This window comes from Daphnia pulicaria, chromosome 2 (assembly GCF_021234035.1).
Source record: "Daphnia pulicaria isolate SC F1-1A chromosome 2, SC_F0-13Bv2, whole genome shotgun sequence".
NCBI lineage: Eukaryota > Metazoa > Arthropoda > Branchiopoda > Diplostraca > Daphniidae > Daphnia > Daphnia pulicaria.
The window spans coordinates 2,843,046-2,871,027 of NC_060914.1; the positions used below are offsets into that span (position 1 = coordinate 2,843,046).

Here is a 27,982-nt window from a genome sequence, read left to right on the forward strand (position 1 = left end):
AAAGTGACGTACTTGGTCTCAAATAACGCAACACACGTCTGGTGTCTGTCACGTTCAAAAAAATTCTTGTGATATTTTACCACAATGAAAACGGACGTGAATGAACCACGAAACAGTTCATTTTTTCCACATTTCTTTTACGAAATCCTGTCGGAATGCATTTAACTTTTTTCTGCTTGGAGGATACACCCTGCGGCGGAGAGACCTCTAACGGACAGCGCAAAATCTTCTTAACATTTCTGTACTACTTTTTTGTTATAATACTTTCCGATGCCATCAAATGCAAAGCAGCAACCTAAATGGGCAACCTATATTAGAATACGCAAAAAGGGGCACTGTGTCTCGGTCTCAAGATGGACTAACCTTATTTTGTTTAGTTAAGGGTAAGAAGTTCTGGAAGTCTGACGTTTGAATCAGCGCTAGTCGGTTGATATAATCACCTTCCGCGTTTGAAAAATGAATCAAAATATTCAAATATCACATCAGCTGTCATTCATTCAAAACATCATTTTGCTTCTGCTCTGTGGAATAATCTGTGCAACACACGCTAATACGATACGGTAAGATTTGAAGTTAAATGAATTCAAAACCCTTTTTTTCAAATTTTCATCGATACAATAACTAGGGCGAAAAGTCATATTTCCATCAATGGTAGTTTCACTCAGGAGAAAGCGAAAGAATGGGAAAGAGCAGTTGGTAACAGAAACCAAAAGGAGGAAGGCGTTCTTCTAGTGGAAACATTAAAAAGTCTAGGAACTGCATTAACTGAATTGGTGGGATATGACAACGACAATCTGACCAAATCTGTCCTAAGTGCAATAAAAAAAGTATGGCGACTTATTAAAGTTAACCCCAATAACCCTTTGGTGAATACCGGCGAGACACCTGAATCTCTGAAAAAGTACATGGCACAGATTCGATTCCTCGCCAAGTAAGCAAAATTACATCTACAGTGTAACAGTTGGCCAGCAAAGCAACAAATAGAGTAAATAACCAACTATTCGATTTCAAGTGATCGGAATTGCAAGTCACCAGACGAGACATTTTTCAACGGCCAATGTCTTCCCATCAGTACTAGAAATAGGAGCGAATATTGTGCCGAGCACATGGGACTCTATGACAACGATGAAAATAACACAGGAATTTGTGACTGTCTGGAACTGACGAGAGAACAAGCGAAATCACAACTACGGCCAATATATTCGGATGAGACTGGCAAATGTCATCGGCAAAATACACAGGTGACACGGAAGTTTTTACGAAAGTTCTTCTGACTAAAATACAACAGCGTTTATCTGACTATTAAAAGGGTCCCTGTGGAAATGGAGAATGGTTCGTACTGAAAAACACTTCGCGGTGCGAACCGGTCCCGGACGGATGCCCAATTGACGGTCGGCACGTCTACTGGAATCCCGACAATTCCACGGCCAAACAATGCTTGGAGATATGGACTCAGGGACCATGCGAAGAAGGAAAATTATTGCATTTGGCACAAGACACGGAAGCACAGGTTTACTGTAGCTCCCGATTAGAAGATTACAAGGGTTCAAATTCCCTACCGTATAGTACTGGATGCCAGCACGGTACTTTTAGCCAACATCAAGGCCTATGTAAATCTCCCCATTACGGTTAAACAAAATTAATTCGTGTGTACCCGGCTTGGTTGGGATAAGTCTCTGAGGAATTATGTGAATGTATTGTTTGTTAAAGACATTTAAAGTGGATTGAAAGCAACGACTCCTTGCTTTTAAATTTGATCTCGAATGCAATAGATATCCGTGCCTTAAGCTCACCAAAAAAGTTATCAGGCCTTTCATGAATTCTGATTGTTCTATTCCGTTTTGGTGCTTCTGTTTTTCGAAAATTTCTGTGTGTCGCTTACGATTCAAATGTAAATCTTAATAGGGAGAAAAAAAACAGTTTGATAAATGCGCAAAAGTATTTTAGGCTTTTAGGGTACACAAACGGAAAGGAAAGTCGATAGCTAAAAAAAATCAAAGTTGCTTCTGAATGGACAAATACAGTGAAAAATCAGAGGAAAATAGAAACGCGTCGGTGGAAATTCCCGTTAAATACATCAAACAAGCCTGACAACAATTGGACGATCACCTGCTATCCTTTACAGCGAACATAAAGTGACGCCTTTACATACGAACATAGAGTTCATCCCAATTCTGCAGTAAAATATCCGGCGCGTCGGGAACGCTGGGATAAGAGAGGAAAAGGAAGTTCATGGCGGGAAAATTCAAATGCAATTTTTTTAACCCTTCAACAATTTACACGCGAGACTACGAAAATTTGGCATTCGAAAGCGCTGAACTCAATTGGACTGCGGAGGAACGTATACCAGGACAACTAATCTCTTAATCTGATACATAAGAATGGTAGAATGCATATTTGCTCAACTTACCTTCCACATAGCGATCGAACGAAAAGAGGGGCAGGTTAGGGGCAACTTGGGAAGAAGAGGAGCACCAGGAGCGCGGAATTCTAATCCTGAACGATGCAACGGCCGACAAAAACGGCCATCTTAAAAAAATAAAAAAATAAATTTAATGGTATGTTATTAGTTATTCTGCATGAAGGATAAGCGCTACTTTCAAAATGTAATGAGTTCCTCGACTGAAAGAAAATTTCGATTGGAAGGAAAGGGAAATTGGTAGTAACAACAAGGGCAACACTAGTTTGACTCACAAATAATCCAAAGAGGATTTTCAGAAATATTTTCCGACCATATCGACGTTTAGCAAAACAAATGACACGATGACCGCTGTCCTGAAGTCACTCGAAGAAATCATGTCGACGCATAAGGAGGTTACGTCGATATGAGGATGTCGCATACATCAAGAGATTACATCTATGTATATTTCATGGGAGCAGTTCTTATTGAAGGGCGTCTCCTTCTGAAACTGGCTCCAAGAGAATGTTTGACCCACATGTATATATAGTTTTTCCCTTAACTGGACGCATAACACAAATGTTTGTAATCTAACGGGTGGCAACCTATATAGGAAACGAAAATACGGAAACAAGAGCTTCGTCGTCAGTCTCAATTTTGAAAATCTGTGTTTAGTTCATTGTCAGCAGTTCGGGATGCCTGACGTTTGAAGTAGCCTGCGCTAGGCCAGTTGATATAATCTTTCTTCTCGTTTGAAAAATGATTCAACACATTAGAATATCTCGTCAGTTAATATTCGTCAATAAAATCTTGTTCGTTTTTTCCCTCTTTGGATTAATCGGCGCACCACACACTCATAACATCCGGTAAGATTTCAAGTTTTATCGGTTTAACTATATCAAAACATTTTTGTTGTTTGTACACCTGTCTTAATAGGGCAAAACGGTATTTTTTTCCATTATTTATTGCCATCGATGGGAGTTTCACGGAGGTGAAAGTGAATGAATGGAAAGGAGCAGCTAGTAATAACAGAAACCAAGAGGAAGATGGTTCCGCTTTTATAGTGGAAATATTGAAAAATCTCGGCGCTGATTTGGTAGATTCAGTGGAATATGGCGACGACGAACTGACCCAAATTCTCCTAAGTGAAATCAAAGATGTATGGCGACGTATAGTCAATAACCCAAAATCGTTGGTGAATTCCGGCGAGACGCCTGAATCGCTGGGAATCTACATGGCTAAAATCCTTTTCATCGCTAAGTAAGCAAAAATATCTCATCACAGTTTATACACCTCGCAAGTTAAACAAAGCAACAAATAGTGTTAATAACCAACTATTCGATTTAAAGGGATAGGCATTGCGAATCACCAGACGAGACATTTATCAATGGCAAATGTTTTCCCATCAGTACAAGAGAAAGGAGCGAACATTGTCCGGAGAACATGGGACTCTATGACGATGAAAAGAACGAAGGATTTTGTGAATGTCTGGAACTGACGAAAGAAAAAGCGAAATCAGAACTAAGGCCAATATATTCAAATGAAACTGGCGTCTGTTATCGGCAAAATACTCAGGTAAGGGTATTTAACGGAGAGTTGTCCTGTCTAATACAACAGCGTTTATCTGACTATTAAAAGGGCCCCTGTGAAAATGGAGAATGGTTCGTACTGAAGAACACGTATCCGCGGTGCGAACCGGTCCCGGACGGATGCCCAACTGACGGTCGGCACGTCTTCTGGAATCCTGACAATTCCACGGCCAAACAATGCTGGGAGATATGGACCCGAGGACCATGCGATAAAGGGCAACTATTACATTTGGAACAGGACAGCACGGAAGAACCACAGGTTTATTGTAGCTATCGATTAGCCGAGTCCTTTTTTACGTATTCCGCATTGTCTTTTCCTCCATGCCCGCCAGGTACTTTGTCTAACTATGTTGGCCAATGTATTGGTTGTTCACGCGGTTGCTACGGCGCATTTATTGGTTGAATAAAATGAATTTGATTATTAATTGACTAAGCTGGGATAGGCTCTCTGTATACAAATCCCTTGTTACATGTTTGTTGATTTTAAAAAAATAAGGAATTGACTGTCGTTTCCCAAAAATTGCAAAGAGCTTCCAACAACAAGGCGTTTTATGTTCTACATTCAAATGCCAAACCGCATTTCAATAACGAACTATACTGCATCAACCACTTTTCGATAACTTAATACAAATTATGTAGTAGAAATGGTTCCGGATTTAGATTTGTTAAATGGGTTTGAAAGCATCAGTCGATCAATTTCGATAGCATCAGGCAGACAGTTTTCAGTTTTCTTATATAAACTGTCATTGGTTTTAACTTCAAAACATTACTATACCGGTACTATTCACAAAATGTTCATTGCGAGGCAGGCCACTGAGACTGTGCAACGTTTCCTGCTATGCGTCGTAGCTTTTTGTTTTGAAAGCCACCTGGGATTTGTTTTAACATTTGATGCAAAAGGCTTGAACGAGGAGATAGGATTTCTGGCAGATAAAAGTTTCTAATAACTTGGAAAAACACAGCGAAAAATTGGTAGGTTAAAAAAATGAAAAAAAAAATTGAATAAATAACAGGCTGGATACCTTTTGTTTAAGGTACACGAATGGTGACTGTTTTTTTTTGCCATTTCTCTCAGAAGGGAGAAAAGTTATAAAAATTTTAATTCATTTCCATAAAAATGACTTTTCGCATGAAAAGAAAATTCACTATTTCAAGAGTCGATTTAATCACATTGGCTATAACAGCAACTGTCATCATGACAGCTTGATAGTGCTTTATGACGACCGAAACTAATGAAGGAACTTGTGACAGCCGGGAACTAAGGCACAAAAGGAAATAACGGTCTACCACCAATTTATTCAAATCAAATCGACAAGGCTCGTTATCAATCGATTTGGTTTTAAATACAAAAGGGAACGTCTAGTTTTCACTGAAGATTTTAAGTTTTGAAATAAATTTCCCGTCTAGCCAACCGGATGGCATTCCGGATGCGTCTACTCGGAACAGTTATCACGCCTATGCGAAATTAAATGGAACTGGCTGTGTTTCATCCCGTGCCAACAGATTGTTATTTACTAACGGTGCAATCCTGTGCAAGAGGCTGTACCTGATGACGTCAAAGAAGGAGTTGGTGTCACACAAATGACGCAGTTTGACAGGCGGTAGTGTTAAGAAAGTGACGTATTATTATACAAAAATGAGGGCAGTGCTTCACTCTTCGAGTGAATGACGTCAAAAGGATCGAGGATTAACAATCTGTGACGTACGAGGGTGAAGGTGACAACCTAATACATATTTTCAACTTCTTCCGTACGAATCCCTAAAAAAAAATACATTATACAAAATACCCCCAATCTAATCCCAAGTTTGTTCGATAGCAATTTAAGTTATACCAACAAGAGACCAAAAATGTAAAAAGTAATGCAAGATGACCAGCAGGTGTAGGTACCGGTATATTGGCAAAATAGTGTGAAAACTTTCTGCATCAGTCAAGAAAATGTGCGCAAGATAAACTTCATTTTGAAAATAACCATGACTACAGCGTGAAAATATTGTAGAGTGACGCACGACACGCACGTCTTCAGTGGTGCGAACGTCATTTACTGACTTACGTCAAATTTTGACGTTACGTCGTACGTTACGTCATTTTTCCGTTTTTTGACGTTTACGGTGACTTTGACGTATTTGAAATTTTCTCGGAAATTTTCGTGCTGACTTTTGAAGTATACGTTTGACGTGAACAAATTTTTTTCCAGGATTTTCGAATACGTAATTTTTAAATTGGGCAACTATTTTGTTGCGTCTGAAAATTCGTTAATTATCCAATTATTCCTACTCACTTGAGGTGAAATTTAAATTTAATTTTTTTTTAAATTGCCCTTAGTGTATAATATCAAATTTCGAAAATTTCTAAATAAAATAGTGATGTATTGATGACGTAACGTCAGACGTTGAAAAAAAGTGAGTTACGTTGACGTCATTTTTTTACTTATTACGTATTGGTTTCAAATTACGTATAACTTTGACGTAATTTAATACGTCACTAAAATTTCGGTGACGTTCGCATCACTGGGAACAACGGAAACCGTGTTTTCCATTTCGTTCTGCTCTACATTTTTATCAACTATTGCAAACTCGTTTTTGGGTGTCACTAAGCCCCACAAAATAGCAATAATTTCCAAAATGTATTTAAATGGTTGCACGACAAATCCTAGGATGAATAGAGCTAGGAGTTTGCCTATCCCAACGTGCTTGGCACTGTAGGTGTAGGATCTGAACGTTCCGTATAGGTTCATGTAAATGATAACGCCTCCAACGAAGCATCCGCAGAGATCTACAAACTATTAATATAAATTAATTGAGTGAGAAAGCCATTGATGTGCTCGAGTGTAAAATTACACGACTAATCTGAATTGGGAACAATGGTTGAAGAAACACATTTAAAGTGGACAACGGTGCCGTCGCTGTTGCATATACGCAGCAACCAAGAAGAATTCGAAACCTAAAATTTCATTATAAGTAGATTGTCAAAATGGTATATTAAATTTAAAAATTAAAATTTGGCTATTTACCTCAAAGGAATTTCTGACGAGTGAACAACAAGTAGAAGTCCTTGTAGCCATCGTTTTCTTTGTCGCAGGAAATCCTTAATAGTGAAAGGCGATTTCTCCCACATGTCACCTTCGATGAAACCAAACGAGTAGCCCTTGCTGGCTGCCATGAGTCCGAAGTAAGCGTCCTCTGCCACCGAGCCTCTTGGTCCATGATCGAAGCTTACATCTCTCTCAGCTCCCACCTTTAAACAATATATAATGAATACTATTTAGAACAATGAAATGTATCAGTTAACTTACATTCGATATGACATACGATCCTTTCCATCCCATAATTGGCATGTGCATCACCTTTAATTGAAATTGCAATTTTCCCATATCATCGGCGACACGAATTGAATCACACAAAGTTAACATCAAGTTGACGACCTATGAAAGAAATCCATAAATTAAATTAAGAAAAATTTACTTTACAACTGTTTTTTCATTACCTCGTCGTTATTGTATGTTATCACGCCTTGACCAAAATGATGTTTCCCCTCGCAAATGAAATTTACAATCCCTTTGATACAACCGCTCGTAAGTAGGGTCTCTTCGTCAAGATGTACGATCCAATCTTCATCATTCAAATTGTTGACCTACATTTTCGTCGCACACAGAAAATGAATATGTGGTATTTTGTATGTACGTTTAGCAACGCAACTAACCTCTTTTTCCAGACAATATTGAAGTGCCCTTGATTTATACAAAGCTCCAGATTTGGTGGCATAATCTTCCGGAACAACTAGTTCACGTACTTTTTTGCTAGTGACCAAGGATATTGATTTGTCTGTCACAACTTCAAATGTAAAGTGCTCAAGACCAGTTTCCTCACAAATGTTTCGGTTCTTCAAAATATTATTGCGTACCAATTGGGGGAAATCTCCTTTAGTAACCACACGAAAGCAAACAAAAGGAACACTGACGTGGTCGCGCCTTGAGAAAATCTATAATATTTTAGATTTTAGTAGACAGTTCATATTCAAAATAACAATAATTTTTCTAGTCACCTTTGTTTTTGGTTGATCAGGAAATGCATTAAAAAGCACAAGACCCCAAAAGTTGAATAAAGCCAAGGGTAGGCACAACAGTGTCAAGAACCTAGTAACATAGAGAACTGCAGCTAGAAAAAATCCATACTGTTCCCATGAACTCAAAGTTTCTTCTGTTTCAAAGGCGATTGAATTATTTTCTCCCAGTCCACCACCCAGACTTATCACAAAAATAATTGTTCCAGTTAAGGCAGCACAGTGAATTATATGAAACACTTCTCGTTTTACAGCACCTGTCATCATCTAGAGATATGAAAAAAGATTGATTAAATAGAACATGAATTTAGGAACATGCACAACATTTCTGAAGTAACCTATAATAAGATAGTTTGACTAGATTATTTTAAGCATAACAGAGTCTCTTTTCTAGTTGTTTCGAGTATCATTAGTTGTCTAATACATGAATTTAAATTTAAAATAACTAGAAATTTTATAGGAAGATGTGTTTTGGACTTACAGAAACATTCCTCATCTTTACTGTTATTGGCAATCCACAATTGGCCAAAGTTCTAAAAAAGAAGACGTCTATAGCTGAAAGAAGTTTTTCATTCACTCGTTCAGTCTCTTAAAGACAACTTCGGAAAAGCTGGTTTTCTGGCTTTTAGCTGTTCTATAAAGGTCATGAGCCGTGAGCAGAGCAGATAACAGAACGAGGGAAAACCTATCAGGTATCAGTGGTGCGAACGTCATTTACTGACTTACGTCAAATATTGACGTTACGTCGTACGTTACGTCATTTTTTGCGTTTTTTGACGTTTACGGTGACTTTGACGTATTTGAAATTTGTTTGCTGACTTTTGAAGTATACGTTTGACGTGAACAAATTTTTTCCAGGATTTTCGAATGCGTAATTTTTAAATTGGGCAACTATTTTGTTGCGTCTGAAAATTCGTTAATTATCCAATTATTCCTACTCACTTGAGGTGAAATTTAAATTTAAATTTTTTTAAAAATTGCCCTTAGTGTATAATATCAAATTTCTAAAATTTCTAAATAAAATAGTGATGTATTGATGACGTAACGTCAAACGTTTGAAAAAAAGTGAGTTACGTTGACGTCATTTTTTTGACTTATTACGTATTGGTTTCAAATTACGTATGACTTTGACGTAATTTAATACGTCACTAAAATTCCGGTGACGTTCGCATCACTGCACGTCTTTGTCAGCTCTTCAACTTGTTTCTCTATAAACTCTTCTGAAAGACAAACAATGTAGCGAGTCATCTTTCCTATATTCCATCGGCACATCTTCACTATTTGCATTCATCTCGCTACTACGCAATCTGTAGTAGGGCTGCTAAGTGTGTATGTAAGCCGGTGTTAAATTCCCTCCCGTTCAGTTTGGTTTGTGACACCTTTCCTACCAGATTCCCGCACGCAAAGTTCTACGCGATTTAAAAGACTTTGTGGCACGAATTGGTGTTTGGACTCATCGCACCAATTGGTCCTTAGGTACGCTTCAATCTTGATCGGTGAGTGCCAAACGGTTCACATTTTTAACGAAAATACTACTAGGCTTCAAATTTGTTAAGGGCACAGGTAAAAATTTCGAAGGATCAGGCTCATCTTTGTCAATTTAATTTCTTTAACACGCACGTCGTGTTTTCAAAATTATCTGAAAGATGGACCAAAACTGTAGGTAGTTAAATCAATGACGAAATGAGTTAATAACGCCGCTTTAGACAATACACAAGAAAATTAATTGGAAAATATTTCGCACTATCTATAGACTATCTCTCAGTTCAAAACGAATTTAATATCCTAAATATGCCACAAAATGAAATCTCCGCATTAAGACTGCTTTTTCGGTACAAGAAATTAAACAGTGAAGCAACACCGGTATATTGCATCAGCAATCATAAACTGCTCATAGCAGTGGTTCTCAAGAAAATTTCCCTAAATTTTTTCCCGAGGTAAAAAAGGCAAAGTACCGTTGTTCATCCTCCAACAACTCTCCCTTAAAAAATTCAAAAATAATTTATATGCATAATGTATCTATCCATCAGTTGAATAGATGTCAGCATTTTCTTTATAGTTTAAAATTCCAAGCAGCATGAAAATAATTTGAAACAAACTTTTTAAAAATAGTCATGATGGATTCAGAGAATGCTTCAACATCATTTCAAAACGTAATTCCTTCGACAGCGTCGAGCTCGTCATCGAACACAGTCAGAGATGTAGATATCGAGCGCTGGATTACCTCGGATAAAAATCGTTCGAAACTTCACAGCGATTTTGCCAACTACGTCGAGATGACGGGGAATCGCCAACTCTCCCGTCTGGAAGAGATTTGGGTTGAGCGACAATACAGTACGCCAAAGTCGTCTTGAAAATTTGGCTGAAAGAAAGTTTGAAAAAAGCTTTCAACTACCTGGAGAATAAAGCGATCGATCAGCACCAAAATGCCGACTCACTTTAACCAATTGAAATCTGTCCATTCCTTCGACGACATTCCAAAACAGAACGCTTCATCTCAGCTGCTCGGTTGGTGTAAAGGCGAACTTTTTCAGTTGATTCTCGATCAAAAAGATCTGTTCCAATCGAATCCGTTTTCTGTCGCTCTGGTATCTTACTACGTCAAACACTTCAAGACGTTGTGCACTGACCAGGTGATTTTCCGTTGCCTCAGTGACATGGCCAACGACGAAACTCAGGCCAAAAAGCAAAGAGCTTTTATTTCTGCCTTGCACGAGTTCTTTAATGTCGCCCACAAGTGCAACGCTGACAGTAAATTGCAAGACATAATGGAAGAAGAATCGCTGGAGAAAAATCTAATGGACGACATCGTAAGCGGAAAAGAATTGGTTAACAGACTGCTGGGAGCGATCTCCAATGTCGACTTGAAAACGGAGATCAATAAATCCTTTCGTCTTTTGAAAGAATCTGCCGAAACTTTAGAGGACAACCAGTGGACTTCACAACTGCAATCTTTGACCAAAGAAAGTCTGATCAAAACGACGTTTGCAGTTGAATTAGTTCGACGCGACTGGTTGAAGGCAAAAGAAAATCAAAACTTACTGGAAGCTATCACTCAATTGCCTCTAAGGCCATACAGAGATTTGTTCAATGATTTGTTTAAGGTTCACGTTGTCTCTGGCCCTTGAGTTGATGAGAATATCAGCAAAGATTTGAAAAAAAAACTCAACGTTTTAGTGAAAACGATCGAGGACAAACAAGAGTGCGAAAGTGTGCTGGAATTTCTCAATAAACACCAACCAATTTACGTTTTTACCAGGAAATCCGGTGGATTTTCACTTAATCCCATCGAACGTGAGATCCGTGAAAGGGACGACATAAGCAACATTTCAAGTGAACTCTATATTTTCGGTCTGTTGGGTTTCGACCACGCCATAAAAATCAGGGATCGGAAAATGTCTTGGAAGACGATTTCCACAATCACAATAGCGGGGGTCCTTCAGTTAGCCGTCGGAATAGCAATGAATAGACACTTACGACGTATCACAACAAATCCTGGTGTCGGGGGCATAGGAGACATTTTGTTTATCATTAAAAACCTAAGACGCAATCAAGTCCCTACTATGTCTGAATACCTTCGACATAAACTGAAACAAGTAGCGCAAGATTCGTCTAAGCCAATTAGTCCCAAGGATGTTGCGGAATCCTGGCTAGTTAATCCAAAGCAAAACCATGAAAACGAAACAAACTTCTTGGAACAGATTAAAAACCAAAGACGATCTGTAACTCCTCTGGAGGATTCCTCCACAACATCCGTTGCATCATTCGACACAAATAATTTGCTTCATTTGATGAACCAAGGCTTAGCGCGTCTTAACGGAGAACTGGATAGGCACTGCCACCTTTGCGGAATCAAAATTCAAAAAGAAATTAGAAAAGTGGTTGACAAAAACTCGAATGCAATCAAAGAAAGTTTGAGTCATCTTCAGCGATTGCGAGGACTAGAAGAAGCCCAACGCTTAGTCAATGAGAAGTTGAATGGACTCACTACAGGATGCCTTGAACGGGTTCAAGAGAGATACTCCGAAGTGCTAGCCAAAGTAGACGATATTATCAATTCAATTTTCCCCTGTGAATGAGAGATGTTTCTCTAATATATAATATGTGTGACTACGAACGAGACACAGATAGATCTCGAGATGCAGTAGAAAAACCAACAAATTGATTCTATTTTTCCCTCACACACACAAATAATTAAGTGCTATTTACCTATTTGGTAGAATACAAGGTGAACATTTCTTTTCTGAATGCATTGCCATTTTTCTATTACCTCACGAGTCTCGAGTGGTTACGAGTAAATTTATGACACGCGATAGACAAAGCAAACGATACACGATAAAAATCTGGAGGGAAAAAGTATCACGAGGTTGCCACATATTCGCACTGAAGTTGATCGAAGTTGATAACAAATTAAAAACACGAAGAATCTCTCCATGCCCATGGTTGAGTTCGCTGAGTGTCTCGTATGTCAATGTCAGTGAGACATGGAGATGGCAAATTGCCAAGTAGTTAAGGGTTAAGGAGGGCCTTTGAGGTGGTAGATGAATTTGATGCTATTACACATTCTGAACACACGCAGGATGTTTTTCCATTATCACAGTTTTTTCGTGGGACAGTGGGATTGAACTAATGTCCTAATATGGCGAGCTCTTTTTCTCTTCTTTTGTGATGTCGACTATCTGCGTTGAAACTGGAAAGAAAAAAACTAACCTATGTAAACCAACAAGTAAAAACCGGTTCAAAGCGACAACTTTTTACCTTCTATAAATATTTGTTTAAGAGCAATCACTATTGCTGAAAGCAAAAACTTGCATTGGTAGTACCCAGAAGGCTTATCGCCTGAGAGGATAATGAATACTTTCATACTCCACATATGGTATTGGCTCATGTTTTACTCATTCAAGCAGGCTTATACACAATACAATGAACAAAGAGTGGTACAAGGTCAATACTCAACCATTTCGGTGTTAGTGTGACGAGCAGCACCGGAGCGGGAGGACTTGTGTCGGTTTTACTCAGCCATTACGTACCTGCGAACAGCATGATATTTGTGAAAAATTTGAGGTTATTCTACTTCCAAAACGTTTTGTTTGCCATGTTATTTTCCGAAATATTCAGTGTATCTTACCAACCAGAATCAAGGCGAGTGAATAAATGTTGATCAATGGCTTGAAAATGTCTCATTTCTGTCACTTTTCTGCTCTGATTCTTAAATCAGGACAAATATTTATCCGCAATCGTCGCCACCCGAAAATGGACATAAAGTCATCGGCTTATTCTATTCTTTACATGCTGCAATGGCGTCCGTACGACAAGAAGAAGTGCAACTTGACCTTAATCAAACTCTTTCAGGAACAATCGCGTTGAGTCTAGATAATACTGTCTGCTATGAAGATCTGGGATGTATTACCCGCTTCTCGTTTGCCGACCCACTTTTGTGGCCAATTAATTTGTTGCCCGAGCCCCGGGATAAGATTAATACGCATTTCACCCTGTACACCAGAGAACAACCCTACAATACAGCAGTAAGGAATTAAGATAGAAAAGCAAGCTTATCAGCTCGCCGCGAAGGGATAGTCGTAAGCCAGTTAGAAACTGTCTTAAATGACAAATTCAGGGCCTATTGTTAAGTCGGACTTATTCACAATTCACACTTTTCTTCACATACTTTTTGGTTTTAAAACTGGATTCATTTAAAATTTAAAACTATTCTGGATAACTGCAAAACTTAAATACAAATTAAATCTGGTTATTGCGTCATGGTTGGGTCATCAAAGATTGCGTAATCACGGCGATGCTATGGACATCTGGTGGTTTTTAATCATGTTTAACCATCCATAACGAATATATTTCAATAAAAAATATTCGACAAGAAAGAATTAATTTTAAATTTAACACGTTTTTTAAACTTAACACGTAAAATAAATGAAAAGCACATTAAGAATTGAAAGTGGAATTTAAACCTAAGGTGAAAAAGTTGTAGTCGCCACCGCAAGATGTCACAAGTCGTTAAACAATTATTTTAGCAGTTTTTCATTATTTACGGGAGAACTAATTTAGTTAACGAAATTATTTTTGTTCTGGTCGCACCGCATATTTTTTGTGTAATTTTTAAGACCAAAAAGTCTGAAATCTGTCGTGAAACACCCGAGCTATGGAGCGGTACATACAGACAGACATACAAAGTGACATGGTTTTTTTTTTCTGCGTATGCGATTATTAGCTTCGCCCTTCGGGCTCGCAATTAATATTTGTTTCCATCATTATTTAGAAACGATATTGAATAGTAATTACCTTGATGATTTCATGCATGCAGAATTTTATTCCAATATCGGCTAAAGACCCAAATGGAATAATGGAGACGTCTTTCAAAGCTACTCGCCCAACGAAATTTTATATCCATGGATGGCACGCTACCGGGTACGAAGCCCGTTACCAAGTCAGCTAATTTCTATGTTTTACATAAATTGTTGGTTAGAAGCTTCGAATGCTGCAGCTTTAAAAATGAAACTGAATTTGAATTTTGTTTTCGCGAAATAACAGACCTTTGTAGAAAGATTGCTGGCAAACAGTGATGTCAACGTCGTTTTCGCTCATTGGGGAGGAGGAGCGAACACAAATTGCGATCAGGCCCACGCTAACACTCGTCTCGTTGGCTTGGAAATCGCATTTCTTGTCAACACCATGATAGTGAGTTTCTTTACTTCCTCTAAAGTTTTAAAAATGATTATTGATTGTGACGTTTTGTGGGAAAAGGATAAATTGGGAGTCAAGGCTTCAGATGTTCATTTGATTGGACATAGCCTTGGAGCGCACACAGGAGGCTACGCCGGAGAAAAAATATTTCAGCTGGGCCGAATCACAGGTTGGACGTTATTTTAATTACGACTTTATTCTAACATTGAATGAATTCGTTTGCGACATACAGGTTTAGATCCTGCCGCACCCTATTTTCGTGGAATGTCTCCTTTTGCTTGTTTGGATCCTTCGGACGCTCTTTTTGTTGATGCGGTTCACACCGACGGTGGTTTCTTAGGTACCAGTAATGTGCGATTCTCTTCACGCCCAATACGACATTAGTTAAAATACGCAATTTTGGTTAAGGTTAGGTATTTATCGCCCTGTGGGTCATCTAGACTTCTACCCCAATGGTGGCTTAGTTCAGCCCGGTTGCAAGCCTCCTTCTTGGCCACCTAGTACGAACGACTCGATACTCTCTTGCGATCATGTGCGGGCCATTTACCTGTACAGCGAATCGTTTCTATCCGACGACAGCTGCCAGAGCATAGGATATGAGTGCTCCGATTACGAATCCTTCAACAAAGTAATGAACAACTAAAAATAACGTGACTATAATCCCAAAATTTAATTCCCTATCAATAATCCAAAAGGGTCATTGCACAACTTGCGGATCAGACAACACTCAGTGCGCTCCTTTTGGTTTGCAAGCCAATACTTTCCCGATCGGCGACAGGATCAACGTCAAAATTTTCTTTAACACCGGACCCAACTTCCCATTCTGTAGTATACAGACCATTCTAGTTCCACTTGTGCAATCTTCATTTCATTTGACGTCATATTAATTGTTGTGAAAATAACCGTTTTCAGGATACCACTACGCAGTCAACATCAATTTGGCTAAACCACAGGAAGCTAAGGATCACATCAAAGGAAAACTTCGATTATCTGTTAGTGGAGATCAAGACATTTTGCGAAACATAAAACTGTAGCTAAGTCATTGTTGTAGTTAAAACATACTGATGATAAATATTTGCAAATTAAATTTTGGGGGGCCAAACAGTCCGCTGACATATTTAAAACATGGAGGAGATAACACATTTCTCTTTGCTGTCCCAACTAACGTGGGTCGAGTCGAAAAAGTCAATCTTCGTTGGAAGTACGCGATGACGGATTTGCTGGATTGGCTGGATGGGACTTGTTATTTGGGGTTTTGTAATCAAAGACTCTACGTTAACAGCGTTACGATTTCGGAACTGAACAACTACCCTGAAGAGTGATTCAAATTAAGCCAACTGTTATTTTTAAAAATCCTACTTAATCTTGAATGTGATTTGTTTGAATACTTTTCAGGAAAAGAATCGCCAACACTTTCAAGAACTGCCCGCAATCTGTGCCCGGCGTCATCAGAAATCACTGTAATTTGGATTTCACCATCGGAAATAGTTGCGTGAAAACATTTCAGCTACATTTTACATGGTTTCCGCTATCGTGGTTTACTCGTCAATCAGACCCGAGCACAATTACATCTCACTAATTTAAAAATGTCTTACTTAAAATAGACTGATGTGACTGTAGTTAGTAGCAAGCCTTTTTTCTAATAGAAACGAAGGGTTTTTACGTTTGACGTTCACCCGAGCACAATTCCATCTCATTAATTTAAATATGTTTGCTAAATTATTGCGCAGGACTGTGTCTTATTTAAAATAAACTGATGTGACTTTAAGTAGGAAGCCTCTTTTCTATTAGAAACGAAAAGGTTTTTACGTTGGAAAACGCTCTTGTGTATAAAAGATACACGACAAACTATAGAACACTACTCGACCGAAGTCAATAGATGACTAGTCTTATTCTTTGATCAACTATACGAATAACTTGGATAGAGGTTAACAGAAGGGGAGTAATAAGGTTATGATTGACGAACGTGACAACATTATGAGGGCAAATGCCGTCATCAAGTAATTCTGCTTTCACCATGCTATCTACGTATTCCTCCGATGGCGCCTCTCATTGCCCAATTCAAACTTTAAAATAATCGAAACTGAAGAACGATGCATCACGGATTAAAATAAATTTATGGCTTGAAATTCTGAGCGTGTACTAATGTCCTGGCGTGTCTTACTACACCGTAAAAGTGTGTGGACGACCATAATGAGAATCAGCCAAGTGAAAAAAAAAAAAAATAATAATAATGGTGGGCTACAAAACACGGAAAAACTCCGTCTAGCTACGTGTGTTACGCTTACAAATTAACATGCCCTATCGTGCATTCAGGCTCACCGCCTCTGTAAAGTGCAGGGCTCAGTGTATAGTGCCCTCATTTGTCAGTGTATTGAGATTGACCTGGACGTCAGCAACGTCAGAAAAAATCTCGCCATGGAATCTACCAAATTCTTGACTTTGTTTTCTTTAGCAAGCATTTCATTTCTTGTAACAACCCCCGAGGTCTTATGTGATAAAAGGTGAGTGAACTAAAAGTTAAAAAAAAAAAAAAAAAAAAAACGGGTTCATCGCACTTAATAACGCATTTCAGCTTTGATAGCCCATCCGAGACGACAGAATCTTTCTCTGGGAGCGGTGACTTTGATACGAGCATCGTCGAGTCTTTAGTCGAAATTGGAGAGAACGAAACGGCGAGCGCGAATCAAACGAGAGATGATTTGGTGAAAAACCTGACGAGCGTGGGAGATGAAATTGAAAAATCCGTAACTGCAGGCAATCAAGAACAAACCCTGGCTCTCCTGACCGACTTCAAACATGTGTGGTTTCAGCTGGTCAACAAATCAAGTGGCTGGTACGGAGTTGAGCCGCAAGATTTGAGAATTTACGCAGCTAAAATCCTGTTCCTTGCAAAGTATGTGTTCAAATTATGTCATTCATTTGTAAACCGGAAAATCAAGCTATAAATCCCACAACTTATAATATAGGGATCGACTTTGCGAGTCTCCAGATCAAACTTACTTTAACGACCAATGTATTCTCATTGGCGATACCGAGCACTGCCCAGAAAACATGGAACTCAACGACGGACCCAAGAACGAAGGCTTTTGCGACTGCCTAAACATCGAAGGTCAAGCGCTCTTTTATTCGGATGAAACCGGCAGTTGCCATGTTCAAAACACGCGGGTATGTTTCATGTTTTATTTTTTCTTTATTGCGCGCTTGTAAGTTTACACCTTGAATTTTGGCGTTTCCATCAAGGGCCCCTGCAGAGAAGGTCAGTGGTTCGTGTTCAGAAAGGCACTGCAGTGCGAACCGGTTCCTGACGGATGTCCAGCTGACGGACAGCACGTTTACTGGAGCCCGGATGATTCGGCGTCCAAAAAGTGTTGGGAAATCGGGTGCCAGGGACCTTGCTCCCTGGATCAAATTTTACACCTGGAGCAAATTACGGATGACTTGAATATTTATTGCAGGACTCTGTCGGTCTTTGCAGTTGGTCCAGCCTCCCTTGCGTATTCCCCTTCCTGTCGAGTAGGTACATTGCGCAATCGTTTAGGGAAATGTATCCGTGGATTTTGGGGGTAATAACCAATGGCAATTGGTCTAAATGATGAAATATTAAAGAGAGACGTTCCATATAATAAACGTACATGTTATTCACGCGTCTCTGTCTTATTTGACATGCTTTAATGGTAATCGTAAAAGTGATTTCTGTTCAAAATTAAAAGAGCGTTCCTTAATGTATGAGCCCATATCAAGATTCGTACGTGAGAGATGGCGCATTGCCAAGTAGCGAAGGAAAATTTTGAAGTAAAATTTGGCAAAATTATCTGGTGCGCTTGAAAAGAAGAAAAAAGTGACGCTACTTGGTCTCAGCAACTCTCAAATAACGCAACACACGTCTGGTGTCCGTCACGTTCAACAAAATTCTTGTAAAATTTTACCACACAATAAAAACGCGGAAGTGAACGAACCATGTAACGGGTCATTTTTGCGCATTTCTTTTCCGCAAATATGTTAGAACGCATTTGACTTTTTTCTGCTTGGAGGACACACCCTGCGGCGGAGAGACCTCTAACGGACAGCGCTACATCTTCTTAACATTTCTGTACTACTTTTTTTAAATAATATATTCCGATGCCATCAAATGCAAAGCAGCAACCTAAATGGGCAACCTATATTAGAATACGCAAAAAGGGGCACTGTGTCTCGGTCTCAAGATGGACTAACCTTATTTTGTTTAGTTAAGGGTAAGCAGTTCTGGAAGTCTGACGTTTGAATCAGCGGTAGCCGGTCGATTGCATCTTCCGCGTTTGAAAAATGTATCAAAATATCAAAATATCACATCAGCTGTCAGTCATACAAAACATCCTTTTCCTTCTACTCTGTGGAATAATCTGTGCAACACACGCTAATACGATACGGTAAGATTTAAAGTTAAATGAATTCAAAACCCTTTTTTTCAAATTTCATCGATAAAATAACTAGGGCGAAAAGTCATATTTCCATCAACGGTAGTTTCACTCAGGAGAAAACGAAAGAATGGGAAAGAGCAGTTGGTAACAGAAACAAAGAGGAGGAAGGCGTTCTTCTAGTGGAAACATTAAAAAGTCTAGGAACTGCATTAACTGAATTGGTGGGATATGACAACGACAATCTGACCAAATCTGTCCTAAGTGCAATAAAAAAAGTATGGCAAATTATAGTTAACGCCGATAACCCTTTGGTGAATACCGACGAGACACCTGAATCTCTGAAAAAGTACATGGCACAGATTCGATTCCTCGCCAAGTAAGCAAAATTACATCTACAGTGTAACAGTTGGCCAGCAAAGCAACAAATAGAGTAAATAACCAACTATTCCATTTCAAGTGATCGAAATTGCAAGTCACCAGACGAGACATTTTTCAACGGCCAATGTCTTCCCATCAGTACAAGAAATAGGAGCGAATATTGTGCCGAGCACATGGGACTCTATGACGACGATGAAAATAACACAGGATTTTGTGACTGTCTGGAACTAACGAGAGAACAAGCGAAATCACAACTATGGCCAATATATTCAAATGATGCTAAAGTTTGTCATCCGCAAAATACTCAGGTAAGGATATTTAACGGGAGTTCTTCTGACTAAAATAAAACAGCGTTTATCTCACTATTAAAAGGGCCCCTGTGAAATTGGAGAATGGTTCGTACTGAAGAACAGGTATCCGCAGTGCGAACCGGTCCCGGAAGGATGCCCAACTGACGGTCGGCACGTCTACTGGAATCTTGATCCTTCCACGGCCAAACAATGCTTGGAGATATGGACTCAGGGACCATGCGAAGAAGGAAAATTATTGCATTTGGAACAAGACACGGAAGCACAGGTTTACTGTAGCTTCCAATCAGCAGATAGCACGGGTGACATTTCTAAAGTGAATGATCCTCCATGCCAGCCAGGTAGTTTCCGAGACCAACACGGCATATGTAGGAGTAATACCCATCCTGGTTAAAAAACAAAATTAATTCGTGTGTACCCGGCTTGGTTTAGCAATTCAGTTGTTACATGTTTTTTTTGTTTTTGTTTTTTAAAAGATATTTAGATGATTGAAAGCAACGACTCCTTGCTTTCAATTTGATTTCGAATGCAAAATAGAGCTGCGCCCTCAATTCACAAAAAAAGTTATCAGGCCTTTCATGAATTCTGATTGTTCTATTCCGTTTTGGTGCTTCAATGTTTCGAAAAATTTCTGTGCGCCGCTTACGATTCAAATATAAATCTCTTGACAGAAAAAACAAGTTTGATAAATGCGCAGTTAAGTATTTTAGGGTAAGTCGCTCACAAAAATGGAAAGGAAAGTCGACAACTGAAAAATCAAAGTTGCTTCTGAATGGACAGATACAGCGAAAAATCAGAGGAAAAATAAAAACGCGTCGGTGGAAATTCCCGTTAAATACATCAAATAAGCCTGACAACAATTGGACGATCACCAGCTATCCTCGATAGCGAACATGGAGTGACGCCTTTACATACGAACATAGAGTTCATCCCAATTCTGTAGTAAAATATCCGGCGCGTCGGGAACGCTGGGATAAGAGAGGGAAAGGAACTTCATGGCGGGAAAATTCAAATGCAAAATTATTTGACCCTTCAACAATTTACATCACCCGAAACTACGAAAATTTGGCATTCGAAAGCGCTGAACTCAATTGGACTGCGGAGAACGTGTACCAGGACAAGTAATCTGATACATAAGAATGGTAGAATGCATATTTGCTCAACTTACCTTTCACGTAGCGAACAAATAGAAGGGCAGGTTAGGGGCAACTTGGGAAGAAGAGGAGCACCAGGAGCTCGGAATTCTAATCCTGCAAGAGCTGATAACGGTTGCCGAAGAAGATAACCTTGCGAAACAAGAATAAGAATGATACGTTAGTAAGTTATTCAGCATAAAAAATGAGCGCAACTTTCAAGAAATGCAAAGAGTTTTTTAAAAGAAAACTTATATTTGAATTAACAGATTATGACAAACAAACAAAGGGCTACATTCTTTTTATCTATTCGTTATTTCATGTTGATCTTTGTTTATCCCATCAAGGGGATAGTTAAATGTAAGGCACTGTTAAAGGTGGCAGTGCTGGAATCATCGCGCACGCTACTGTGGTATTTTAGAAAATTCGAGGCGTTGGCAACCAAAAGCTCAATTTCCCTAGTAAATTTCAAAGTAAAGCAGTTCTCACTAATAAGGACATCTTCTGAAAACTGGTTCCGAAAATAATTGACCCACATCTACTATGTAGGTATATTATCCCTAAATTGGATACAGAACTCAAAAGGTCGTAATCTAACGGGCAACCTGTACAGGAAATGAACATACGGGGGGGGGGGGGGCTGCTGATTCTCTTTTCAAGTTGGACTACCCGTGTTTAGTTAATTGTCAGCAGTTCGTGATGCCTGACGTTTGAACAGCCGGTTTATGCCATCTTTTGTCGCGTTTGAAAAATGCGTAAAAATATTAAAATATCACATCAGCTGTTTATCCAGAGAATCTTGTTCGTCCTTTCCCTCTGTGGATTAATCTGCAAATCACACACTCACACCCTTCGGTAAGATTTCTAATTTCATTTAATAAAAATTATTATTATTATTTTTTTCTTCATTTACATCTGTGTTGCTAGGGCGAAAGGGAATTTTTTCCCATTATTTATTTCCATCGATTGACATTTCATGCAGGAGAAAGTGGATGAATGGGAAGGAGCGGCTGATAACGGAATTGACGAGGAAGAAGGCGATTTTCTAGTGAAAATATTGAAAAGTCTCGGAGCTGACTTGGTAGATTCAGTGGAATATGGCGACGACGAACTGACTCAAATTCTCCTAAGTGAAATCAAAGATGTATGGCAACTTATGGCCAATAACCCGAAGTGGTTGGTGAATTCCGGCGAGACACCTGAATCTCTGAGAACGTACATGGCCAAATTACTTTTCTTTGCCAAGTAAGAAAAATAAATCATTATAGTGTTACACTTGGGAATTTATAAGCAAAGCAACAAATAGTGTTAATAACCAACTATATTCGATTTCAAGTGATCGAAATTGCCAGTCACCAGATGAAACTCTTTTCAATGGCCAATGCCTTCCCATCAGTACCAGAAAAAGGAGCAAACATTGTCCGGAGCACATGGGACTCTATGACGATGAAAATAACGAAGGAATTTGTGACTGTCTCGAACTGACAGGAGAAAAAGCGAAATCAGAAATACGGCCAATATATTCGGATGAGACTGGCGTCTGTCATCAGCAAAATACTCAGGTGACACGGAAGTTTAACGAAAGTTGTTCGGGCTAAATAACAGCGTTTATCTCACTATTAAAAGGGCCCCTGTGAAAATGGAGAATGGTTCGTACTGAAGAACACTTCGCGGTGCGAACCGGTTCCGGACGGATGCCCAACTGACGGTCGGCACGTCTACTGGAATCCCGACCCTTCCACGGCCAAACAATGCTGGGAGATATGGACTCAAGGACCATGCGATGACGGGCAACTATTACATTTGCATCAAGACACGGAAGAGTTGCAAGTTTACTGCAGCTTTCGATTAGCCGAGTTCTCGTTTTCACATTCCCTGACCCTAGGATCGTATCTTGTTCGGTGCCTGATAGGTTCTTTACGCGGAAAATTGGGCGCATGCACACCCGCTTTCTTTGGTTAAACAAAATGAACTAATGCGTTAGCGGCTTAACTGATGGAATAGGCTCCTATGTAAAATTCTTTTGATGAAAATTTGTTTTAAAAATAAAAATACTCGTCCTGCTACTAACTTGGCTGGCCGAGGGACGTATACGATGAAGACAAGCCATCTCTTACGCAAAAATGGAGGATTGCATATTAGCTCAACTTACCTCCCAACGAATGAATAGAAGAGCAGGCGATGGGTCGCTCCAAGGAAGAAACAGGGCACCGGTAAGCTGATTCCTAATCCTAATACGAGGCAACGGACGACGAGGAAGGACACCTTGTGGAAAAAAAGAAAGTAAAAAGAATTAGATGTTTTTGTAGCTTTATTTTTCCTGAAAAGGATCAAAGATTGCTAATACATCCTGTGATGTGGGAGAGCAGAAGATAAGTAAGGCTTACAAATAATTATGCCACTAATGGAAGTCAATTAACACAGATCTTCAACTCCTATAAATTAGAATCAGCAGTTTCAAAAGGGCACCCTCAAACTCCATTTGATTATAGGGCAACACGAAATAGATCAAACCGCGTAGCGGGTATAAATGTAACAGATCGTAAGCATTTGTTAGCCGAGAACTGGATAAGAAATGCCACCTTCACGGAACGAAACTTAAAAATCAAATTTACCAAATTGTCGTAAAAAACTTGAATCAAATAAAGGATGTAATGAGTCAGCTTGAGGCAACAGATGGGCTAGAAAAGGCCCAACGAGAAGATGAATCAACTCACTAGCAACTCTGGTTTCAACAAGGGCAAGAGAGAAACAGTCAGGAGTTGTTGCCCAAAGCGGCCCAAAATAGACCAAGCCATCAAATCAGCACAACCACTTTGAATTAAGACTACCAGCGATAACCATCTCCTGCGCGGTGTTTTCTTGATTAAAAAAAATGGGAGATCTGTTTTTAAGTACGTTTCTGTTCTTGAATTCTGCATTTGGTAGTGTGAAGAAAGCAAAAAATTTCACTTGAAACTGAAGGAGACATCACAAAACTATGAGGTCGAAGAACGCGAATTAACCGTTGATTTCGAAAACGTAGTAATGACAGACATGAATCAGAGATAGCAAAAAAAGTTGACAGAATAATTGATTTGTTGGCCCTACAAGCCACAACTAATAGCACATGTAACCCTAGCAGTCTTTCAGCACACATGTCTCTTCAACAACAGCTGCAAAACACGACATTGCTAATGATTGGGAATTAAAATTTGGACACTACGAGTCTATGACTACATTAATCTTTAGACTATGATTATCTTGAAAACATGAATATCACATGAGCAAACTAAAAAGTACTTTAAAGCGAATAACAATAAGTAGCCAAAGCCAAACTGATAAAGAGAAAGAGCAACTTTACCTTCATTAACAAACAGCAAATTAAGATTTCTTTTTCTCCTCACTTATTCGATTTTGGCAATAATAAAATGGATTTAGTTCCTTCCTTCTTTCCCTGAAGCTTTGAAGCACAGGTATTAAAGGTCGCCATGGTCTTTACCTGAGTGAAATACTGAAATGGAAACGGAAGCAGATAGAATAATGATTATTTAATTTAGAATAATGAATAATATTAATAAATTATGAATTAATTGTTCATTATTCTATACCTCTGATTGGAGAGTCAGAGAGATAAAGGCGTCCGAGTCCGAGACCTGCCGAAACAGATTGCAAATGTGACTTCTTTTGCATGTAGCGAAGCGCTTCGATAAAGCGGTAGTAGTTGAGTCTGATTGCTAACGAGTTTGGAACACATAGACACCATTTTGGCGATAACAAAGGAGGAAAAATTATTTTTGCTATCGTCACAGGTTTAAGTGGGAGTGACTAAATGTCCTCTCAAGTCCTTGTTCTCTTGTTCAGTAACAATATAGAAGACGAACTAAAGTGAATAATGTTAAACATTGTGAAACAGCCAGAGAGAACCGGTTAAAACACCCCACTTCTTTCCGTAAAGCTTGGTAAGTTAACCATCCCTTATTGCATGAAAGCGGAAACCTGTATTCGTACCCAGAAGGCTTATCGCCTCAGCTACAGAATACTATTTCTCCAATTACCATACAGCATTGGACTCGAGGTTTTACTCCATCCAGGTATACACAACCAAAGAACTGCGAGTGACGCAAATATCTTACAACTCTGGTGTTGGTTTCAACCATTAGAGCAGTAGAACTTGTTGCGACTGAATGGTCCGCTAGCTGTAGACGGGGGCCGAACGCGTTAGCATGATATATCTTAAGACTTTCAGTTTTTTTTACTCCCAGAATATTTTATTTGTCGTGTTACTTACCGAAGTATTCAGTGTACCACATCAAGCAGAACCAAGGCAATTGAATTAAAGTTGATCTCAAATATTTCTAAAAATTAACAAAAATCTGTCTAATCTTTTTTAATTTGCTATAATTGTATTTGTGAATCAGAAAAATTACTTATTCCTCGTCTGAAAATGGATATAACTTCACCGGCTTGTCCTATCCTGCTGAAATTGCGTCCTTACAGCAAGAAAATTCGCAAGTTGACTTAAATCAAACTCTGTTGGCAACAGCTATGTGGCATCCAAATAATACTGTCTGCTACGAAGATCTGGGATGTATTACTCGCTTCTCGTTTGCCGACCCAATTTTGTGGCCAATTAATTTATTGCCTGATCCGCGGGAAAAGATTAATACGCATTTCACCCTGTACACCAGAGAACAACCATATGATGCAGCAGTAATGAATTTTTTTCTGATTGTATAAACATAATGTTAAACTGAACCATGACTATTTGTAACATGCAGCATTTCGTTCGAATATCCGCTAAAAACCCAAATGGAATAATGGCGACTTCTTTCAAAGTCAATCGCCTAACGAAATTTTACATCCATGGATGGCAATCTACCGGGTACCAAGGCCGTCACAAAGTCAGCTAATTTCTATGAAGCATGAAGCTATCAAATAAATCTGAATTTGAATTGTTTTCCTAAAATAGACCTTTGTAGAAAGATTGCTAGCAAACAATGATGCCAATGTCATTATTGTTCATTGGGGAGGAGGAGCGAACACAAATTACGATCACGCCCACGCTAACATTCGTCTCGTTGGCTTGGAAGTCGCATTTCTTGTCAACACTATGATTGTGAGTTTCTTTACTTCCTCTTTAGTTTTTTAAAAATCATTATTGATTGTGACGTTTCGTGGAAAAAGGTTGAATTAGGAGTCAAGGCTTCAGATGTTCATTTGATTGGACATAGCCTGGGAGCGCACACAGCAGGTTACGCCGGAGAAAAAATATTTCAGCTGGGCCGGATCACAGGTTGCACTTTAAATAACTGACTGCAATTTAATTTTAAAATTGAATCAATTCGTTCAATGAGCGCAGGTTTAGATCCTGCCGGACCGTATTTTCGCGGAATGCCCTCCTTTGCTTGTTTGGATCCTTCGGACGCTCTTTTTGTTGAAGCGGTTCACACTGATGGTGGTTTCTTAGGTGAATGAGATTCTCCACTTCTAGTATTATATCTTTCTTGAACTATCTAATGCTCTTTAAGGTATTTATCGCCCTGTGGGTCACCTAGATTTCTATCCTAATGGTGGTTTAATTCAGCCCGGCTGTGATCCTTCCAACTTGCCAACAAACAGCGACGAGTCAGTGATCACTTGTAGTCATGCGCGGTCCATTCACTTGTACAGCGAATCGTTTCTATCTGACGACAGCTGCCAGAGCATAGGATATGAGTGCTCCGATTACGAATCCTTCAACAAAGTAACGCATCAAGACAAATAATGTGACTAATTCAAAATCTAATTCTCTGTCAATAATTCGATTATCCAAAAGGGTCATTGCACATCTTGCGGATCAGACAACACTCAGTGCGCTCCTTTTGGTTTGCAAGCCAATACTTTCCCGATCGGCGACAGGATAAACGTCAAAATTTTCTTTAATACCGGACCCGACTTCCCATTCTGTAGTAAAGACCATTCTCGTTCAACTTGCCCATTAAATTGTGCTATCTTCATTTCACATGAAGTCATATTAATTGTTGTGAAAATAACCGTTTTCAGGATACCACTACGCAGTCAACATCAATTTGGCTAAACCACAGGAAGCTAAGGATCACATCAAAGGGAAACTTCGATTATCTGTTACTGGAGATCGAGACATCTTGCTAAACATTAAACTGTAAGTCGTTACTGTAATCAAAAAGTGAGATAAAAAATTTTAAATATAACTTTTTTGGGGCAAAACAGTCCGCTGACGTATTTAAAACATGGAGGAGATAACACATTTCTCTTAACTGTCCCAACTAACGTGGGTCGAGTCGAAAAAGTCAATCTTCGTTGGAAGTACGCGATGACGGATTTGCTGGATTGGCTGGATGGGACGTGTTCTTTAGGGTTTTGTAATAAAAGACTCTACGTTAACAGCGTTACGATTTCGGAACTGAACAACTACCCTGAAGAGTGATTCAAATTAAGCCAACTGTTATTTTCCTATTTTCCTTAAGTCCTAAATTAATCTTTGATGTGATTTGTTTGAACACTTTTCAGGAAAAGAATCGCCAACACTTTCAAGAACTGTCCGCAATTTGTGCCCGGCGTCATCAGAAATCACTGGAATTTGGATTTCACCACCGGAAATAGTTGCGTGAAAACAATTCAGCCACTTTTTTCATGGTTTCCACTATCGTGGTTTACTCATCAGTTAGACTCTAGCACAATTACATCTCACTAATTTAAAAATGTCTTACTTAAAATAGACTGATGTGACTATAGTTAGTAGCAAGCCTTTTTTCTAATAGAAACGAAGGGTTTTTACGTTGGATCGAGTTATACGATTTTTGCTGGTGTTATACAATGGGCAAACGATGGCCATGGTTTGTGCAGGGAGAAAAATATCGCCACAAATATAAGTTGAAACGCATTGAACTGTGGCAGGTTTTACGACCATTATTCAATCCAGAAGAACTTATGTCAACCAACCCTTTACGACCTGTACATTCGTATTCAAATCACGACTCATAATTAAGTTCGAAAGTAAGTTAGGATGGGAGTCGAGCC

The 27,982-nt window shown here is 39.1% G+C and overlaps 7 protein-coding genes across 14 annotated transcripts in view; 5 read left to right on the forward strand and 2 right to left on the reverse strand.

The window, feature by feature from the left end:
* Positions 1 to 23,227, reverse strand: part of LOC124327250 (copper homeostasis protein cutC homolog) — a 49,084-nt gene extending 25,857 nt beyond the window's left edge. Inside the window, exons 1-2 of the mRNA XM_046786229.1 lie at positions 23,115 to 23,227; positions 20,998 to 21,115 (exon numbers count right to left, since the gene is read on the reverse strand). The gene's annotated coding sequence lies outside the window, so the exon portion shown is untranslated. The remainder of the gene's footprint in view (positions 1 to 20,997; positions 21,116 to 23,114) is intronic.
* LOC124327216 lies at positions 182 to 20,617 on the forward strand. 4 transcript variants are annotated; one of them, XM_046786182.1, is made up of 5 exons: positions 340 to 560; positions 626 to 931; positions 1,013 to 1,241; positions 1,310 to 1,510; positions 20,098 to 20,586. In XM_046786182.1, the coding sequence occupies exons 1-5, from the start codon at positions 457 to 459 to the stop codon at positions 20,221 to 20,223; spliced, it is 966 nt and encodes a 321-aa protein (XP_046642138.1). In that variant the 5' UTR covers positions 340 to 456; the 3' UTR covers positions 20,224 to 20,586. The 4 variants fall into 4 exon arrangements, with proteins under 4 accessions (XP_046642136.1, XP_046642138.1, XP_046642135.1 ...); XM_046786180.1 differs by lacking the exons at positions 1,013 to 1,241; positions 1,310 to 1,510 and adding an exon at positions 19,601 to 19,829 and having other exon boundaries at positions 182 to 560; positions 19,894 to 20,617; XM_046786179.1 differs by lacking the exons at positions 340 to 560; positions 626 to 931; positions 1,013 to 1,241; positions 1,310 to 1,510 and adding exons at positions 2,782 to 3,264; positions 3,335 to 3,658; positions 3,748 to 3,973 and having other exon boundaries at positions 19,894 to 20,604.
* Positions 5,891 to 8,888, reverse strand: LOC124327137 (beta-1,4-mannosyltransferase egh-like). The gene is made up of 8 exons (XM_046786055.1): positions 8,529 to 8,888; positions 8,030 to 8,314; positions 7,688 to 7,966; positions 7,472 to 7,618; positions 7,281 to 7,409; positions 6,999 to 7,222; positions 6,826 to 6,928; positions 5,891 to 6,767 (listed from the first exon to the last, which is right to left on the reverse strand). Exons 1-8 carry the CDS (start codon positions 8,541 to 8,543, stop codon positions 6,459 to 6,461), a joined length of 1,491 nt encoding a protein of 496 aa, XP_046642011.1. The 5' UTR covers positions 8,544 to 8,888; the 3' UTR covers positions 5,891 to 6,458.
* On the forward strand, positions 12,812 to 27,789 carry LOC124327112 (pancreatic lipase-related protein 2-like). Of its 2 annotated transcripts, XR_006915952.1 has the most exons (11): positions 12,812 to 13,572; positions 14,364 to 14,486; positions 14,591 to 14,737; positions 14,804 to 14,912; positions 14,976 to 15,083; positions 15,157 to 15,371; positions 15,439 to 15,571; positions 15,656 to 15,773; positions 15,849 to 16,061; positions 16,139 to 16,544; positions 27,732 to 27,789. XR_006915952.1 is itself a non-coding variant. In XM_046786002.1 (10 exons), the coding sequence occupies exons 1-10, from the start codon at positions 13,345 to 13,347 to the stop codon at positions 16,320 to 16,322; spliced, it is 1,578 nt and encodes a 525-aa protein (XP_046641958.1). In that variant the 5' UTR covers positions 12,812 to 13,344; the 3' UTR covers positions 16,323 to 16,604. The 2 variants fall into 2 exon arrangements, 1 of the variants encoding a protein (XP_046641958.1); XM_046786002.1 differs by lacking the exon at positions 27,732 to 27,789 and having other exon boundaries at positions 16,139 to 16,604.
* Positions 16,699 to 18,596, forward strand: LOC124327238. 2 transcript variants are annotated; one of them, XM_046786209.1, is made up of 4 exons: positions 16,699 to 17,247; positions 17,328 to 17,639; positions 17,713 to 17,911; positions 17,987 to 18,596. In XM_046786209.1, exons 1-4 carry the CDS (start codon positions 17,162 to 17,164, stop codon positions 18,311 to 18,313), a joined length of 924 nt encoding a protein of 307 aa, XP_046642165.1. In that variant the 5' UTR covers positions 16,699 to 17,161; the 3' UTR covers positions 18,314 to 18,596. The 2 variants fall into 2 exon arrangements, with proteins under 2 accessions (XP_046642165.1, XP_046642164.1); XM_046786208.1 differs by having other exon boundaries at positions 16,703 to 17,247; positions 17,319 to 17,639; positions 17,987 to 18,593.
* LOC124327265 lies at positions 21,661 to 23,053 on the forward strand. Its single transcript, XM_046786255.1, has 4 exons — positions 21,661 to 21,817; positions 21,890 to 22,207; positions 22,299 to 22,524; positions 22,589 to 23,053. Exons 2-4 carry the CDS (start codon positions 21,939 to 21,941, stop codon positions 22,922 to 22,924), a joined length of 831 nt encoding a protein of 276 aa, XP_046642211.1. The 5' UTR covers positions 21,661 to 21,817; positions 21,890 to 21,938; the 3' UTR covers positions 22,925 to 23,053.
* LOC124327083 (pancreatic lipase-related protein 2-like) lies at positions 25,007 to 27,798 on the forward strand. 3 transcript variants are annotated; one of them, XM_046785954.1, is made up of 11 exons: positions 25,007 to 25,268; positions 25,363 to 25,654; positions 25,723 to 25,845; positions 25,914 to 26,060; positions 26,129 to 26,237; positions 26,304 to 26,411; positions 26,473 to 26,687; positions 26,760 to 26,892; positions 26,987 to 27,104; positions 27,173 to 27,385; positions 27,473 to 27,798. In XM_046785954.1, the coding sequence occupies exons 1-11, from the start codon at positions 25,168 to 25,170 to the stop codon at positions 27,654 to 27,656; spliced, it is 1,743 nt and encodes a 580-aa protein (XP_046641910.1). In that variant the 5' UTR covers positions 25,007 to 25,167; the 3' UTR covers positions 27,657 to 27,798. The 3 variants fall into 3 exon arrangements, with proteins under 3 accessions (XP_046641910.1, XP_046641911.1, XP_046641912.1); XM_046785955.1 differs by having other exon boundaries at positions 26,500 to 26,687; XM_046785956.1 differs by having other exon boundaries at positions 25,152 to 25,282.
* The last annotated feature ends 184 nt before the right edge of the window (positions 27,799 to 27,982 follow it).

What these genes read in the sequence shown, in the direction of transcription:
- LOC124327238 (XM_046786208.1), top strand. Translation starts at nt 17,162, where the DNA reads ATGGAATCTACCAAATTCTTGACTTTGTTTTCTTTAGCAAGCATTTCA. An exon ending in GAGGTCTTATGTGATAAAAG is followed by an intron (nt 17,248 to 17,318) that starts GTGAGTGAACTA and finishes AACGCATTTCAG; the next exon opens with CTTTGATAGCCCATCCGAGA. An exon ending in GCCATGTTCAAAACACGCGG is followed by an intron (nt 17,912 to 17,986) that starts GTATGTTTCATG and finishes GTTTCCATCAAG; the next exon opens with GGCCCCTGCAGAGAAGGTCA.
- LOC124327265 (XM_046786255.1), top strand. Translation starts at nt 21,939, where the DNA reads ATGCAGGAGAAAGTGGATGAATGGGAAGGAGCGGCTGATAACGGAATT. An exon ending in AAATTACTTTTCTTTGCCAA is followed by an intron (nt 22,208 to 22,298) that starts GTAAGAAAAATA and finishes TTCGATTTCAAG; the next exon opens with TGATCGAAATTGCCAGTCAC. An exon ending in GTCATCAGCAAAATACTCAG is followed by an intron (nt 22,525 to 22,588) that starts GTGACACGGAAG and finishes CACTATTAAAAG; the next exon opens with GGCCCCTGTGAAAATGGAGA.
- LOC124327216 (XM_046786178.1), top strand. Translation starts at nt 3,158, where the DNA reads ATGATTCAACACATTAGAATATCTCGTCAGTTAATATTCGTCAATAAA. An exon ending in CCACACACTCATAACATCCG is followed by an intron (nt 3,265 to 3,334) that starts GTAAGATTTCAA and finishes CTGTCTTAATAG; the next exon opens with GGCAAAACGGTATTTTTTTC. An exon ending in GTTATCGGCAAAATACTCAG is followed by an intron (nt 3,974 to 4,036) that starts GTAAGGGTATTT and finishes GACTATTAAAAG; the next exon opens with GGCCCCTGTGAAAATGGAGA.
- LOC124327083 (XM_046785954.1), top strand. Translation starts at nt 25,168, where the DNA reads ATGATATATCTTAAGACTTTCAGTTTTTTTTACTCCCAGAATATTTTA. An exon ending in GGTACCAAGGCCGTCACAAA is followed by an intron (nt 25,846 to 25,913) that starts GTCAGCTAATTT and finishes TTCCTAAAATAG; the next exon opens with ACCTTTGTAGAAAGATTGCT. An exon ending in TCAGCTGGGCCGGATCACAG is followed by an intron (nt 26,238 to 26,303) that starts GTTGCACTTTAA and finishes CAATGAGCGCAG; the next exon opens with GTTTAGATCCTGCCGGACCG.
- LOC124327137 (XM_046786055.1), bottom strand. An exon ending in GATCGTATGTCATATCGAAT is followed by an intron (nt 7,223 to 7,280) that starts GTAAGTTAACTG and finishes TATTGTTTAAAG; the next exon opens with GTGGGAGCTGAGAGAGATGT. An exon ending in TCCCAATTCAGATTAGTCGT is followed by an intron (nt 6,768 to 6,825) that starts GTAATTTTACAC and finishes TTATATTAATAG; the next exon opens with TTTGTAGATCTCTGCGGATG.
- LOC124327112 (XM_046786002.1), top strand. Translation starts at nt 13,345, where the DNA reads ATGGCGTCCGTACGACAAGAAGAAGTGCAACTTGACCTTAATCAAACT. An exon ending in TCAGCTGGGCCGAATCACAG is followed by an intron (nt 14,913 to 14,975) that starts GTTGGACGTTAT and finishes TGCGACATACAG; the next exon opens with GTTTAGATCCTGCCGCACCC. An exon ending in ACCCAACTTCCCATTCTGTA is followed by an intron (nt 15,572 to 15,655) that starts GTATACAGACCA and finishes AACCGTTTTCAG; the next exon opens with GATACCACTACGCAGTCAAC.